We start from the raw sequence: 17,784 nt of genomic DNA on the forward strand, positions 1-17,784 counted from the left end.
TCATCCCCTCCTGATCAACCATTATACTTCCCTGACTCGACTATGCCTATCCGTGTTGTTACTCAGCACAAACATCTAGGTGTGATGTTTGACTGCAAACTCTCTTGGGCTGCACATGTCAACTGTGTATGCAAGCGAACCAGTTCAGCATTAGGGGTACTACAACCACATTGCACTCATTTGCCCATCCAGTGTAAACTATTATTTTATCAGTGCTATATTCTCCCTATATTCGACTATTGCGATACCGCTTGGTGTGGCCTTTCTGACACAACTCTGAACCAATTAGAAGTCCACCATAGATTTATACTTAAAATTCTTTACAACAAGGATCGATGTTTTCCTTCGGATGCCCTTTATCGACTTGCACACACTTCTCCTCTCTCCGTTCGTCATAAGCACCATCTCTGTACACTGGTTCATAAAATATTTCTTCATAAAACCCCTTCACACATGATGAAGTACAATTGGTTTTCGACAAGCTCAACCCGTAACGCGCTCATCCTGCCTCTTGTTAAGTCAGCCCAGTATCTAAAGTCCCCTTTGTTTTCCGGCTACTCTCATTGGTTATCATTACCATACGGTCTGAAAACTTGTTCTTCTATTGGTCAGTTTAAAGATCTACTATCACAACTGAACTAGACGCAATAATTATCATCGAAGAACATTCTCGAATACCTGGGTGATGCACGAATTTTGATAGTGCTCACTTCCGTTAATCGTTTTTCTTTGTAATTTTCCATTCATTTTCTGCTCTAATTCATATTTGCTTTGTTTTCCTAGCTTACTATTGCCGTGGCTTGCTCAACGCCCTTGTCTCAGGGGATTCTGTCCCTGCATTAGCTATGCTTGTCACATGCTATGAGATTGTGTCTAATAATAATAATAATAAACGGCTACAAGAATGGCGAACGGACGTCATCTTTACCTTCAATTTAGGAAAATTAAGGATGAGTCTTGGTTTGAAATTTTGACAAAGTCTGGCTCCCGGCACCAGCGATCACCGGCGCGAACAGTTCACAAACCACTTTTGGTCAAAATTGTACGGGATCGGCGCCAAGGCAGATCGCAAGAGTTGGGCACTGTCCAACTTTGCCGGCGGTCCCTTCACGATATTTTACCGTATGATTTTGTTACGACTGCACCGGTTCACATAATCGCAATTCGCCAGGATAAGTTGCCAGAGGCACACCCCCGGTGACTCCCGGCGCGTACCGGCGATATGTGAACCAACCCTTTGAGCTTTGTCGTCCAACGATTCTTCACCAAGGAGTAAATGCGATGCTTTTGCTCGAAAGCCCAGGTCTTCAAACGACTTTGATCCCCAATTTGTAATGAACTGAAAACATTGGGTCGATTTCTGTATTGCTGGTGGTGAGAGTGTTAAATTGAGATGCGACTTGCTACAATGGCTTCTTCTTGTCCTGAGCTTTCTAATATGCAATGGATCATGAATATCCATTACATACGGAGTTTTGAGCAGATCATCCCATCACATTGCAAGTGCCAACAATTCTGTGTAACGGATGTGGAAAGTGTGAATAGCATGTTCCAAGATGGGTGACTTACAGAGTCATTGTTGTATTCGGTATTCCACCAGGCACCATTGTTAATCTGCGACTGAAGCAATATACAGTGTACCTAGGTGCACCATCACACGGACATGATGCTGGACAACTCATCACTGTAGTACCGGTGAGTACATAGTAGCAGATTACCAATGACAGTACAGTGTGGATTGACATCTGTTAGAAACAGAACACGAAGATGTTGGCCGCAGCAATTGTCACATTATGCTCTCATATTATTGGGTTCTTGCAGATTAATACAAACAAACAACAAACACGTTTAGCACCGCTCGATTAGTCACATAATCTTTACCCACATCTGGAAACCAATGAGGCCAATAATGCTGACTACGAGGGCATTAGTCCTAAGTTAATTAAGCGTAATGAATCACACAAAGAGCGAGGTCACATTCCTCTCCACTAATCTACCAACACCAAAACATCTGGTGTATCCATATATGTTCTGCCTGTTGTACGCATTGCCCTTTTGCACTCGCGTGTGTACGCATACTAGTACACACATGCATCACGGTTTTCTGCCTGTCCTTTGCTATGTACAAGAGGTCTTTTCTCTTTGTCTTCTGAAAGATAAGTCACAAACCCTACCTCGTGTGTTTGCGTTTGTTGACACAACATGGCGCATTGAACGTCTTACTTTACCTGTAGTCTTAGTATACTAGTAGTAGTTACATTGCAGTTGTAGAGTAGCCCACCTGTAGTGTTGCTCTCTGCCCGTTTTCGTTTCGCTTCGAAAATTGTCCGTTTCGAAGTTCTAGAATTTTTTCGTAGCCTTGTAGTACGATATCGATAGTTGTGATTTCGCCATGGCGGATGGTGCTAAGTCACAGCCGGACATCAACCAACTTGTGCAGCTGATCCAAGCTCAAGTGCAAGCATCTGCCCAGCGCGATGCGCAGCTCCAAACTCTGTTGCAGTCAATGTCGCAAGGATCATCAAGCAGCACGAGTGGACCTGCTTCGTCTGCTCCTGCTCCATCCACCAAGCTCGTCGCTGTGGATCGGCCCATATTGTTGTCGTCGGCGAATCTAGCTGAATTTGTATCGTGGAGCGAGGCCTGGGAGGACTACTCCCGGTGTCAGCTGTTGTCAGCGCAGCCCCGCGAGACAAGGATGGCCGCGTTTAGGCAGGCCTTGGATGAGAACCTGCGACGTTTCGTGCGTGAAGGTGTGATTGTGGTGCCAAACACCCATGATGTCCCGGAGGCCATGGTTGAACTACGCAAGTTCATCCGGCGCCAGCGCAACCCCCTGCTGGACAGGATTGAATTTTATCGCCGTGCCCAGCAACCTGGAGAGACGTTCGACGCGTGGTACACATCCCTGAGGGAGTTGTTTCATGCGTGCAACTTCTCCGGGTTGGATGTCTGTTCGACATGCTCAGGGCGTATGTGTCAAACATGCCAGCAGTCGCTCCAGGCTAACACGGATGAAATTCTGCGAGACCGCATTGTTACCGGCATCCTGCAGGATGACGTTCGACACAAGCTGCTGGCAATGAAGGATCTAACCCTGGTAACCTGCGTCGACCTATGCCGCGCCGAGGAGGCTGCCAGTCAAACCTCGTCACGTATCCCCAGTCAGGCCACTGGAGACGCGTCCGTGAGTGCCGTTCGTTCCAGCTATAAGAAGCAGAAAGGAATGGTATCCAAGCAAGCTCGAGAACCCGCAGCCAAGGATACCAAGTCTGGCAGCAAGCCCTCGCCGGACAAGTGTCCCAACTGTGGCCGCACCGCTCATAGCAAGCGGCCCTGCCCTGCTGCGGATCGCAAATGCAATGGCTGCCAACGCACCGGTCACTTCTTATCCATGTGTCCGTCTGCTTTTAAGAGGACTGTCGGTCAGCTGCAGCTGCAACGTGCCACGTCCTCCCGTGAAGGGGCTACCATAGCCGTCAACACGCAGCTCGTGTCTGCCGACAAGCCAACCAGTTTGCGCTGGCTTCCTGACACCGGCAGCGACATCAACGCTATTGGCCCTGCACACCTCGAGCTCCTCGGAGACTTTATTGAGAATCTGCCTACCGACAAGGATGTTGTGCGCACCGCTGATGGCGCACCCTAAACCAGTGTTGGCAAGATCCAGGCGACCTTGACGCTCGATTCCGTCACACACGACACCACACTGCACGTGTACAAAGGCCTGGATGAGGCACTTCTATCCCACCAAAGCCTCTGTGCCTTGAATCTGTTACCTGCTTCTTGGCCCTCCGTGTTTGTCCGTTCTGCCCGTACTGAACCCAACACTGCCCAGCAGCTCCAACAGCAGCTTCTGGAAGAGTTTGCCTACGTTTTCGATAGCTCACAGCTTCCACCAATGGATGGCCCGCACATGGACATTCAGTTGGAACCAGGTGCAGAACCCAGCTGCGTCCGCACTGCTCGCACCATACCGTTTGCCGACCGGGATCAGATAAAGTCCCAACTGGACAGTATGGTCGATGATCGCATTATCGAGCCAGTCACAGAACCCTCTGCGTGGTGCCATCCGATCGTTCTCGTTGAGAAGAAGGGCACTACCGAGATGCGACTGACTGTGGACCTTCGAAAGCTGAATGATCAGGTACGCAGACCAACCCATCCTGCTCGTACACCACATGACGCAGTGGCAGCCATCGGCAAAGCCCGCTACTTCACAAAGCTCGACGCCCGACATGGCTATTGGCAAGTCCCGCTGTCCGACGACGCCAAGCCGCTCACCACCTTTATCACACCGTGGGGGCGGTACCAGTTTCTTCGCAACCCACAGGGCCTTGTCTCGGCTGGTGATGTATTCTCCCGTACCGACGCAGCGTTTGATCGCCTCACCAACTTCGTAAAAGTGGTTGACGATGGTCTTGTGTACGATACGGAACTGACGACTCATTTCACCCACGTTCGTAACGCTCTGCTCCGCGCCCGTCAGCACGGCATTACCCTGAGCGCTAAGAAATTCGTCTTCGGTGTCCCAGAAGTCGATTACTGTGGCTACCACATCAACACGGATGGTTACACCGTTGACAGTGACAAGACGGCAGCCATCACTGATTTCCCAGTACCCGTTAATCGCACTGACGTCCGCTCATTCTTCGGGCTAATCAATCAGTGTAGTGATTTCTCGCCCCGTATCGCACAGCTCAGCGATCCGCTTCGCCCGTTGCTGAAGTCCACGAATGTGTTCCTGTGGGAGTCGGCACACACTGACGCGTTTAACGCCGTCAAAGCTGCCCTGGCTTCTCCCCCGATATTGTCGTTCTTTCAGCCCGGCCGACCACTTCGGTTAGAAACTGATGCGTCCGTGAAGAACGGACTTGGTTATGTTTTGTGGCAGCAGCAGGGCGACACCTGGTGCATACTCCAATGTGGAAGCCGGTTCCTCTCTGATGCCGAGATGAGATACGCCGTCATTGAGCTTGAATGCCTTGCGGTTACCTGGGCAGTACGCAAGTGTTCGATCTATCTCTCCGGTGCTCGGTTCGAAGTTATTACCGACCACCGCCCGCTCATCCCTATTCTGAACTCCTACTACTTGGATCAGAGAGAGAATCCCCGGCTACAGCGGCTCGTCCTGAAACTTCGGCCCTATCAGCTACACGCAACCTGGCGGAAAGGCACGGATCATGCTTTCCCTGACGCTCTGTCCAGCCATCCAGTCAGCGACCCCTGCCCTGACGATGAACTGGGTGAGAGTACTGCCTCTCAGGGCGCTGCTATCCGTGCGTGCACGCTTGATACGTCTGGTGGCCTGAAGTACCACGCGCTCCGCTCCGCCGCCCAGGCCGACCCTGACTACCAGTGCCTAGTTCAGTTCATCGTGTCTGGTTTCCCTGCTAAGAGGTCCCTCATGCCTGAGTCACTCCAGCCGTACTGGAATGGTCACGAGCACCTCTCTATTGACAGTGGTTTAGTGATGAAAGAACCCCGTCTCTTGATTCCCGTCGCTCTCCGGCAGCGTGTCTTGTCTGATCTACACGCATCCCATCAAGGATTGACGCGCACGAAGTCCCGTGCCCGGCAGATTGTATTCTGGCCACGATTGTCAGCCGACATCGAGCATGTTGTCCGCAGTTGTGACAAGTGCCGCCTGCACAGCGCCTCACAACCGAAGGAGCCACTCCGTGTGGATGATCGTGCTCCAGATCTGCCATTCCAGCATTGCAGCGCCGACCTGTTTGAGTGTGAAGGCCTGCAGTATTTAGTGTATGTGGACCGACTAACCAGCTGGCCCTGCGTTGCCAAGCTCGGACGCACTGCCTCCTCTGCAGACGTCATTCGGTCTCTTCGCCGCTGGTTTCCTGACATTGGTGTCCCCGAGGTACTTACCAGTGATGGTGGCCCTCAGTTCCAGTCCCATGTGTTCGCTAAGTTCTGTGATACCTGGCACATCCGTCATGCTAAATCCTCTCCCCATTATCCGCAGTCGAATGGGCTTGCCGAGAATGCCGTGAAAGCCATGAAGTCGCTAATTCACAAGACCACTAGTAATGGCGACCTCGACGTGGATTCCTTTCAACGTGCGTTGCTTGAGTGGAGGAATACCCCGAACGCCACTGGTCAGAGTCCAGCCCAAGCTCTCTACGGCCGGCCTCTGTCGTCTTTTGTGTTTGCCCACCATTCCAGCTTTGCTCCTGCATGGCAAACACACGCTAATGAAGTTGACCAGCGCTCATCACACTACCTGGAGTCGATTCAGCAGCATTACAACCGCTCTGCTCGGTCCCTTCCTCGTCTGTCTCTTGGAGCACATGTCGACATCCAGCATCCCCGGACCAAGTTGTGGTCAGCTCATGGCTCAATCGTAGCCATTGGTCAGCACCGGGACTACTTGGTGAAACTTCCAAGCGGCCGCATCTATTGGCGCAACCGCCGTTTCCTCCGACCGAGAGTCTCTCCTACACCCCCGCCAGCTGCAGCCGTCCCTACTGTTTATGCTCCAGACGCGGCACAAGGCCAGACACCAGTTGCCTCTATTGCTCCTGGTGTACATGCCCCAGCACAGCCTGCACCACGCCGCAGTCATCGCCATCGGCAGCAGAATGTCCCGTTTAATGTGATATCCACACGCGGACAATCTTATGACTGATGACTTTGTCCTCATTCTGTTTCCGCTCTTCTGCCGGACCTATGACTGTTGCTGTTACTTATGCACTTCATTGCTGCTGTGTTTTTTTTGTTTTTGTTTGTTTTGATCAGATAAATATGTCTTTTATCTCAGAAGGGGCGTGGTGTATCCATATATGTTCTGCCTGTTGTACGCATTGCCCTTTTGCACTCGCGTGTGTACGCATACTAGTACACACATGCATCACGGTTTTCTGCCTGTCCTTTGCTATGGACAAGACGTCTTTTCTCTTTGTCTTCTGAAAGATAAGTCACAAACCCTACCTCGTGTGTTTGCGTTTGTTGACACAACAACATCCACGTCCTAGCCCTCTCTTTTGAATGAAATCGCCAGGGACCACAACACGCTGACAACAGCACCAGGGGACGAGAAATACAAGTCATGAACTGATCCTCGGCAACAAATCAACAATGAAGTCAACAGTCGCGCAAGATATCATGCTCTCTGAAGCCTTTTATGTACGGAAATGTACGCCGACTGAATTTGACATCGACTCACCTCAAATTCCATAATTCTCCGGGCTATGACTTTGGTCTCCTTTTGACGATTTTTTCAATCTTGGGCTTCCTGGAAAGCTCTTTGCAAGAGGAGCCTACACTTGCCATCACGAATGTCAAAACCCTGGCGCTGTATCCCAGTGTCTTAGTTGCCACGCGAATAATCCAACAGAAGTCGTCTTGCCATTTCGCTCTCAGCCTTGCTCATAACAACTAATTATTACTTCAAAAAGTTCACAATCTGCCACTAGTCCGTCTAGTCCGTGTTTCACCGTCACTACATACCCAGAATGATGGGGAAATCCCTCATTCAAATCTGCGCACGCTGCTATTGCGCGACATTCGCCGCGATTCGACTTTCAGGCTTCGTAACTCTGGAACCACACATCGGGGCGCTTCCACGATTGTTTCAATGGACAGCTGGGAATACTCTTTTCGACCTACAGGTATGAATTAATTTTAGTTCTTGGAAATATTACAGGACTGGCTGAGTTACGATCGATTGAAATGTTGCACACAAAGGTGACATTTTATGGTATCATAAGGTGTAGATTATCAGATCTAAAACTAATACAAGCGGCACTGATATTCTAAAGATCGCACTATTGGAGGCGTGATTACATGAGCAGCAAGGAGTGTGCAATATTTGTGAGTACTCGTAGATCTGCTGTATTCAAGCATTTGGTGTCCAACCCCCAGTGTTTGCAGTTGTATGATGATTCCTGCTTGAGTGTGGTGTGCTATGCTAGTAGTTCTCGTCTACTCTCCGTATTAGAAGCCGAGCATATTCGTACTCGTTATCCAGATTTATGCAAACAGAAAGAATTCGTTACAGCACTCACACTCTTCACTTAACATACCAACACTCACATACCCACTCACATGATTATATGTACCTTTCTCACCTGCATTTCTCCAATCTACACTTGCTTTCACACTGCTCGCTGCTCATGTAATCACGCCTCCAATAGTGCTAGCTTTAGAATATCTGTGTTTTTTGCATTAGTTTTAGATCTAACAAAGGAGCCCCTGACATTTGGACTACTTTAGGACAAATAGCTTCCAAAACTTATTGAAACTCGGATGTTGAGCCAATAATAAATGTAGAAAGGAAGAGGACATATGGATACGAGTTAAGAGTATCTCTCCATCACTGTAACCAGAGACTATACAGTCAGAAAGTGCAACAACTAGGCACAATTGGAAGGCTGTCGGTTAGCGCTACGGAGATGTGTTGAAGCTAGGTGTCAGGACGTCGAATGTCTCAGTACTTTATCAGCTTTGTGCCTAGTTGTTGCACTTTCTGACTGTAGAGTATCTGGTTACTGTGATGGAGAGTAACTCTTAACTCGTATCCATATGTCATCTTCCTTAAAACTTATTGACGTTTATATTTGCTATTTAACTCGGATGGCGAGCCAATTGAATTAATGTGAAAAGACTGTATAACATCTGGTTACGTTGGTGGATAGTTAGTCATAACTCGAAACATTTTGTCCTTCTTCTTTTCACAACATTTGCTATTATTATTCATTCTCACTTTCTTGTGTTGGTGATACGCATATGCAACGCGTATAATTCTCATACCCTTGTTTTGTGCACACCTTTATGAGAAGTATCACACTTTGATATTTTAGTCCTGTCACTGTACCTTGCTACTCTAACTTGATTGCTATATTATTTCCTTTGTTCTTATTTTTGTTCTTTAGTACAACGGTGATTCCTGAAGAGTGTTGTACGAAAACATGTTCGAATCTTCTTTCTTCCATCGCTTTTTCTCCTTACCTTTTAGATCGTTTTTCGCACCGTCTCCAGAACTTAACAATGTTTAATAAAATAGTCAAAATATCACTTAAGCTCGTCCTCCTTATTGCAATATTAAAATTATTGTCTCCACGTCGAATATTTAAAGGAGACTGTTTTAATTTTTCATCGAAAATTCACGAAAAGATAACAACCCATTCGTTTATTACGCTCCTGCTTGTAGCAGTTTAGCACTCTTGTGTGGGGTAGTGCCTTTGCTGTTTGCGGTCCTGACTTGTCAGTTTGAGCACTCTGACAAGTTACGTTCCGGCTTGGTTTCTGGCTTTGGAAACTATTTTTTCATTGCTACCAGGCTCGGGCTCATTTTCTCTGTGCTGCACTGATGAGTACACAAAGGACGAAACAGGTCTGTCCGCAGATTGAGTAATAATCCATTTATAAAGCCTTTTTATCAATTTTTGTTCGAAAGTACAAATAAGATATCACGAGGTTAGGGAGGGTTCCTCTCCAGAGATACAACGAGTAACATTTTCAAACTTCATCTCCACGTAATCAATCACCACACATCTATGCAAGATCGGAATTCCTCGCTATGGTTTGGTGCATGTGGACCAAGAGCGCAGTGCGGAGAGGTGACGAATTTCAATTTATTTTCAAATGGCCGAGTTCGTCGCAACTTCTGAGTTATCTTCACCTTGCCCGATTAAGTAGAAGTAGTAGTACAAGTAGTAGTAGTAGTAGTAGTAGTAGTAGTATTTTACTTGTGTATACCCAACAGGCCTATGGCCTTCTTACAGGGTGGCCAAGGAGAAATTGTGAGCAGCTAGCGCCAAAAGCAGGCAAGGTACGCTGGGATCGTATGATCGCTGGAAGTGCACCAAGAGCGGTCAGCACCAAGAAATGAGAGACTGTAGAGGCCTGGCCGGGACATGAATAGGGGGAGAAAGAGACTACTGAATGTTTGGCTTCTGGTCTGGGAGGCAGTGTGGGTAGCATCATTTCGGGTCTTGAAGATTTGTCAGGTGAGGGGACTGCCAAGGGACCTGATGCACCGAAAAGTAAAAATGAACAGCTTCAAATGTCGGCAAGAATCAAACCTGACTAATCTATGGTGTAACCTCCACATCCGCACACGCTACATTTATCTGTGGTTGCTTGAGTAATGCAAGCGGGACTCTAGTAAAGGCCCTGCAGTGAGAGTCGTCACAGACTGGAAAGAAAATCACATTCATGTCGAGCTAAGCAGGAGTGTTTGCGGGAGACCCAAGAACGCGACATAGGAGAACAAACCACGGAATGTGAGTTTTATATGTAGGACTCAGTGAGCAGTCACGTCTCGATGACCGATCACAATCCCCGTGACCAATCAAACAGTCACAAATCCCCGAAGAGCAGTCATAAAGACATTAAGTCACACACCAGTTTGAATCCCGATGACCAGTCAGAAACAGCCGCGACTTTCTCCGTGAACGGTCACAGGATCCACGTCAAAATATTACGACTCAACTGTAGGCATTCACGCGTTCAGCATACTTTTTTCCTTCACAATCACAGGTTTCAGAAGTGAGCAAGAAAGATTTCGATCAACTCTAGATCTCCGCGTAGTCTACTTGTAGCTCGAGTCTGGTGTGTGTGGGCTCCTCTCCAAAACGAAGGGTGGTCGAAAGTCTTGCAGGCTTCAGATAGAATTCCTTTTGAGAGGACGTTCTGGCTAGTAGATTGTGCTATTCAGCATATTTGAAGAACAAACTAAATTACTTCGTCAATCAGAAAAGCTATTTCGGAATATTTTCAGTCATGTAATTTTTGCAAGCCGATCTTGCTAGAACAGAGACTGACTTCAACTGATCCAGCATACAAGCAGCACTCGATTTGTGTTTTTGGAGAGGATGGGTGACAAGATTATGGAGTCAGAAGTGGACATGTCGACGATGCAGAGACGAAAATATAATGAAGATGGAAATGAAAATAGGTTCATCTCCAAGAAGGTACTGAGTGCATCAAGCACCTTCATGTGTGTAGCTCTGTCTTTCTTGTGGAAGACTCCACAGAAAAACAATGTCCAGCTTGTCGAAACTGAAACTGCCTCTCAGTTGAAGTCGTTCAGGAAGACATCTATTCAAGACATCATTGATCCATTCTCAAGAACCATCGTAAGAAATTAAATCAAGTCATGTTTATCGATAAGAATGGCGAACTAAACCAGAGAAGTGTGAGTGTCTTGTTTTGACTGCAGGAAACTGTATTTCAATATTGTGGCTCAACGTAGTGCTTACGCAGTTTACTGCATCGAACATATCTTCATTCCTACTCCCAAAATAATGATTTATTGATGTAACATTATGGTACATGGTCTTTCTCGTTGTGCTGCTATAACGTGTATTATAAGTACATGCATACGAGTACTGTGTACCGTTTACTGTCTCCTTGTCAGTGTTTTTGGGCGATCCTCCACACCTTCATGTGTCTTCTAATTATTAATTTTATAGAAATATACACTCACTTCAACTTCTTTTGATTGCTGGTGCGACTGTAGCCTGCGATGCCTGCTTGTTAGTGAGAGTGCACCAGACATGTGTCGATATGTATGTCTGACGAGATGTTCTTGAACTGGCATGCTGCTTTGACAAGAGCTTTGCTTAAATAAGGTTTAGAATTGGGTGCTCAATGGCCAGGAGGAATTAATCATGTTCGTGATCAGTATCACCAAGAGTACGGTTCTTCCGTCTACGCATCTCTTCTTGGCTTGTGGATTGGTTGAAAAGAGATAAAATAATAATACAGAAATACTTGTGTCCAAGTGTCGTCATGAAAAAATGTTCTACCTCCGTAACTTTGTCCGCAAGGTCACGTGAATCTAGGTGGTAGTCCCGCTGCCTATTTGTGTGTGTGTGAGTGTGTGTGTGAGAGTAAGTGTGCGCGCGCATGTGTGAGTGTGTGTGTGTGTGCATGCGTGAGAAAGAGAGTGCGTGTGTGTGTGAGAGAGAGATAGAATGTGTGTGTGTGTGTATGCGTGTGAGAAAGAGATCTAGAGAATGTGTGTGTGTGTGTGCGTGCGTGGATGTGTGTGTGTGTGTGTGTTGTAGAGAATGAATGTGTGTGTGTGAGAGAGAGAGAGATTTAGAGAATGAGTGTGTGTGTGTGCGTGTGTGCGCGCGTGTACGCGCGCATGAGTGTGAGTGTATGTGTATGTGAGAAAAGGGAGAGAGTGTGGGTGTATGTGTGTGTAATGGTGTGGGCATGTGTGGATTTGGCATTTAAGTCCCCAGCTCTATTCTATGTCATTGACGCTGGAACTGCTGCTGCATAGCCCCAAGTCTGAAGACTTGGTTACTTCACGCCTGCACCTGACTCTTGCGCTATGATACGCGTCGCCTATGATACCCCTCAGAATTTCCCACCTTGCTCCCCCTTATGTTCAGACTGCCCGTTTAGGAGCCATCAGTTGCCTGACGATCGTAGTAATACGTGAAACTCAGAGTTGTGACAAAACCTCCAATCTCTCTTGTAATACAGAAATACATATATTCTGCCTGTGAATACTCACAGAGAAAGAGTGGTCACAACTGTACATTCCGCGTGAAACTGTTCGCATGGAATTATAGTGGTCACAACTGTATTCTGTGACCGCTCATAGGGAATTGTAGTTTCCACAACAAATCCTGCGGGTACGAAGCACCCTGCGAGCAGTCACGAACTGTGTGCTTTACACATGTACATGTATGGTGATTTGTGACTGGTCATGGGGGCATTGTGACTGGTAAACTAATTTATGATTGGTCATGGGGGGTTTGTGGCTGTTTGACTGGTCATGGGGACCGTGATTGGTCACGGGGCCTTGACTGGTCACTGAGTCCTACATATATAAGGAAGATTTTTCCTGATACTCTCTCAGGCAGAGTTTTAGCATCCACACGAGTGTCAAAACTCTGCAGGCTCAAGCCGTAGATCAGACCGACCGTCAAGTAGTCAATGACCGAAAATCCCATTTGCTGCATCCATGTTTTCCTTGTGGCACACTACGAGTTACCAAAATATTAACTGTATGGTGAACCACACTTCCCCCATCCGATATACATGGACTTGTATGTTTTCATTGCCTATACGTTTCATTCATTATTTCAACGGTCCTTTGAAAGGAAAAGAAAGGACATCACGACAGTATCTTGGAAGAGTAGATAACGTAGAAGGTACGTGAAACGGTCTCCCTCTGCAGTAGAGGTGTAAGGGGAATGAAATTCGGACAACTTGGCTTGTGCTGCTTTTCGGTTTTGTTGATGTCGTTTCTTTTCCTTTCCAGGAATCCTGATCCCGGTGTACTTTGTGTGTGCAGACGCCGACAACATCAAGCTGGATTGAGAAGCACGGCCAGACCACCACTACCCGCATTTATTAGGAAGCAGAGTGGACGTAACTCTGCTAACATAGAAACATTGTTGAGTCACACTTACATTACAGTGCCACTTACCTTAAACTGAAGCACCATAGTGCTGGTCTCTACTGGTTGCAACAATATTGAGAACCAGCACTGGTTAATGTTCTCAATTACAATGGTAAATTCAAATCCGGCCAACAAAACCCTATCGGAGACAACAGAAGGATAGGAACCATCGAGTTACCTTGAATCAATCACCATTCACCAAACAAAACTAACCAAATGTTTCCACATACCAGCTGTTGGTGAATATTCCAGGATCAATCGGGTGTAGCACACGGATCGCGATAAGGTTCGTTTGCCTTGCGAAAATGAGCGCTGCTTCCGGGAGCAAAGCCTTCAATGAAACAAATTAATTACTATTTGCTCGCTTTCAGCTTTGACTCTCTGCAGGTATATGCAAAACACAGGCACGAGGAGTGCCGTGATATCAGTCTATGGTACTCCGTAGCAGCTCGGTTGGCTGCTGCACGTTTGGCGTAGATATCCTTTGCTGACTTACAAACACAAGCCTAGGAAATGAGCTACACGTACATGTACATGTATATGCACCGGCAACTAGATGTCTAATGTACATGTATACCAGGGCTATGAGTGGCACGCAGTGGCCACATGCCAGTGCTACTGTGCATGTATGTTCGACATGTCATGAGCTCAAACACACAAGCTTATCGATAACGTGACATGTCACAAGAATATTTTCCAACTATACATGGGAAAAAATTAGACGCGATATGACGCCAATCAGGGAATATGGCTGCCTGCTACACAGACAGTAGTCGAAAATAGCTCTTAGTCGGCTGAACTCAGCCTCACATGACTTTAACATTGCGCCTGGGGCAAACCCGCTTATCACTGCTTATCATCAAGATGTCATTAGATGAACAGCATGACATTGTGGAACGTGCCAAACACATTCTTGATATAGTTGACTCAGCCTCTTTCATCGGCAAAATAAACACAATGAATATTTTTTCCCAAGTGTTCCAAAAACTTCAAATCAAAGTTCTAGAAAGAAAAAAGAAGGAAAAACACGCAAAAAACAAAACAGCATAATAATGTATTTTTTGCATGACGAAGAGCTCACTGACTTGTCAGTTTGAGCACTCTCGCAAGGTACGTTCGGGCCTGATTGGAAATTTTTATTTCCATTGCTATCAGGTTCGGCCTCATTTCCTCTGTGCTGCGCTGATGAGTTAACAAAGAACGGAACAGCATGCTGTCCGCAGATTGAGTATTTACCTACTTAGGTAAACAGCAGCAAGTTCAACTTCAAATCAATATTCCAGGTACTGTTCCCGCTCGTGCACGCTAAGCCGGTGCCCGGGCCTCTACCACTGCCAGCGCTACACATACAGTAGTCGCTACATATGCGTACATGTGCGTACATGTGCGTACATGTGCGTACTGTATAGGGGATGTACTAGAGCCCGAATGAGCCAGACTTAACCCAGTGAAGGCAAATCTTACTAGGGCGCTCAGATACCTGCAGGGTCGTGTCGAATGTAAAGAGAGAGGGAGAGGGACATCTGAGCTCCTTGCCTACATCAATCCGGTGCATTATCTTCGCACAACATAGTTTGGGACATAGCTGGTGCACATGTTCGCTTTGTCCACCTTCCCCTCTTCGCTCTGACCGCTATCTAGAACCTTCACTGCATAATTGGGGAACACCTTTTTTTTGTTATTATTATTCCACGATCGAGGCATGCTGCCGGTATGGAATTTCAGAAGGTAATATTGGTACATCAAGAGATGCGTTAGACCATCACACCATCCCCGATCATTGCGCTGGCTATGCCCAATGAGCAAAACTGTTTTCACTTTTGTGAAGGGTTTGTAAGTTTGTGATCTGCAAAGTTCAAGTACAACTGCAGGGCAGGTACATGTACATGTAGGTATTGAGGGCGTGGGCGGAGGGGGCGTGGGCGGAGGGGGGGGGGTGACGGGCCGGAACAGAGGAGCATCTATAATGCACTATGCTATGACCTTAGTGGATATAGCATTTCTGGTCGGTCGCAAACGTTCCTGACCAGTGTCTGCTCCAGCGCCGGGTGAGCCGGGTAATCCACCCGGTCGGGCGGCGCTTGGACCCTGTTGAAAATATAGTACCGGGTCACATGTGACCCGGTTGGTACTTTACACTTTCGAACTTTGAAAGGACTGACTACATGGCTTGTATGTGTCAGATACCTCTTCTTCTTTCGTAATTTTCGAATTCCTGTCTTCTCTTTTCTAAATGCGGCTTATCCATTCGCCTTTATATCACTGGGCCTAGTTCCCGTTTATGGTCCGAATTAAAATAAACCAACCAACCAGTTAAATCATGTGACTCGGCTGGTGAGACGGCGCCAGGTACATGTACAGGTACATGCGTACCCGGCTCCGACCCGTTTGACATGGTTGCGCCAGGTACACGTGTACCCGGCTGTCCTACAATCCTGGAGCAGACACTGCTGACCTGGCTGGAACAGTCGATTTCTCTATACATTTTTCGATTCAATGTGCGACTTGACATTGCCGTCTGGCAGGCTTCATACGCAACCAAATCCATCTGGTGAGACTTGACGCCAAGACATGCATGTCGTCTGACCCTCACGTGTCCAACTCACTCTATCTGCTCACATTTCCCAGCCACTCTAGATGCTGGATATGTACATGGACTCTTATACTCAGCTTCTCATTGTCCATCATTAAAAAGTGTGCTTTTGAAAACCTCACACAATCCCCCTAGCCTGGGTGGTGCATAACACCGAAGACAGGTAGACGCTGGGTGTGTGTGAGGGGGGGGGGGCATCCATTCGGGGTCCAGGCAGCGCACGCCTATAACAACATGCCCCTGATATATTATGTTTTCCAACTTTACATGGGTGAATGGCCACCATACCGATCTGAACCACCAGAAGCCTGCGTCAAAGGAGTCGAGTTTTGGCTTTTGTAGCGCATGCCACTTGTACATTGCACAACACAGCCTGTCACAGTTTGTCAGCAACATGCCATCGGACAACCTACACCCTACATGCCATGGTTAAACTAGCAGAGCAACTACACACATGTAAGCCCGAACATGGGCACACAGGCAATGTGCAGGTGAGTAAATCATAGAGGCCGTCAATATCTTCATGTATTGGAGGAGAGCCAAGAGAGTTCATGTCACTTGTCATCAACATGCCTTCGAACAACCTGCATGCCATCGTGAAACGTGCAGAGCATCTACACTTGACACCCCTCACACGGCCTACCCAAGATGTGCTATTGACCAAAATCACAGATGCTGTCAAGTTCTTCAGTACAGACTAATGCATCACGGGTCCAAATGAACCAGACTAAAGCAATAATTAGTATACTAAAGTAGTTGAACTACGACTGATCCAAGGCCAGGGTGACACCCAAATGCTTGCATGTCTTTCCTCTGAATATTGTACAAGGGGATGACGGTGACCATACATTTATAATGCAGGCTAGGTACATGACGCTACGGGCAACCAAAGACTGCTGCAGCTCTGTGTGTGATGAACAGGGAACACTCATGAACCTACACAACCCACACAGCCATACGTGCGCTTCGATTCAACAACTTGCTATTCTTGTCGGCTCGGAACATAATAATTATACAAGAATGTCTTCATGCATGAGAAATCATCCGTGGAACAAACATCGAACAAATGCCCGTGAGTTGGCCGTGTGTGACCCCTGATTAATTGCAGACAGCCCACCATCATTTCCCAAATGTCACCATTTGTCGAGGTCTGGTATAAAAAGCCCCTCATTATTTTCCATACTTTAACCTCGAGCAAGTATTCCCGAAGCATCGGAATGACCACGTCTAAATATAACAATGGGTGATTGTCCTCTAGCCATGGGCGCACTGGTAATGACCGAAAAACAATACTGAATGCTAAAAAAAGGAACCCAAGGGATCAGAATGATTGCCGAGGAATACATAAAATACTGAATGCTACCTACATGTATACACTCTGTAAAACACGTTTACTGGTTGGATCACGCTTATCTTGACATTACCATGCAGCCCATTCTCCTCTCCAGGTGGTGGGCTGCACATTAATTTGGGCGTCGTCCTTTGTTACCTACATATTAAGAGTCAATCCACAGTGCATTGTATCTCTCACAGTGCATTGTATCTCCTGCAGTGTATTGTATCTCTCACACTGCATTGTATCTCTCACAGTGCATTGTATCTCTGTTTGCAAGCTTTTTCACCCGTAGTCCCTCTCTCCGAACACGAGGAGGGAGCAGCAAGTTACTCATCATTCCTGTCTCCCCCACAGCATCCTCAGCTAAGCGCATTAGCCATGCTGGAGCTATCCTGTGGAACCAGCTCCCAGACACTGCACGCCTCGAAAGAAAGCGCTCCACTTTCAAGTCGCTAAGCCTGGCCTTTC

At 47.1% G+C, this 17,784-nt stretch overlaps 1 protein-coding gene across 1 annotated transcript in view; it reads right to left on the minus strand.

Annotated features, from left to right (window-relative positions):
• LOC135827294 (slit homolog 2 protein-like) overlaps positions 1–13,698 on the minus strand; it is a 190,935-nt gene extending 177,237 nt beyond the window's left edge. Inside the window, exons 1-3 of the mRNA XM_065339819.1 lie at positions 13,618–13,698; positions 13,415–13,526; positions 1,570–1,745 (exon numbers count right to left, since the gene is read on the minus strand). Of these exons, the coding sequence (XP_065195891.1) occupies positions 1,570–1,745; positions 13,415–13,432 (194 nt within the window). The 5' untranslated portion in view covers positions 13,433–13,526; positions 13,618–13,698. The remainder of the gene's footprint in view (positions 1–1,569; positions 1,746–13,414; positions 13,527–13,617) is intronic.
• Between the last annotated feature and the right edge of the window lie 4,086 nt (positions 13,699–17,784).

The sequence above is a fragment of the Sycon ciliatum genome, chromosome 11, assembly GCF_964019385.1.
Source record: "Sycon ciliatum chromosome 11, ocSycCili1.1, whole genome shotgun sequence".
Classification (NCBI taxonomy): Eukaryota; Metazoa; Porifera; class Calcarea; order Leucosolenida; family Sycettidae; genus Sycon; species Sycon ciliatum.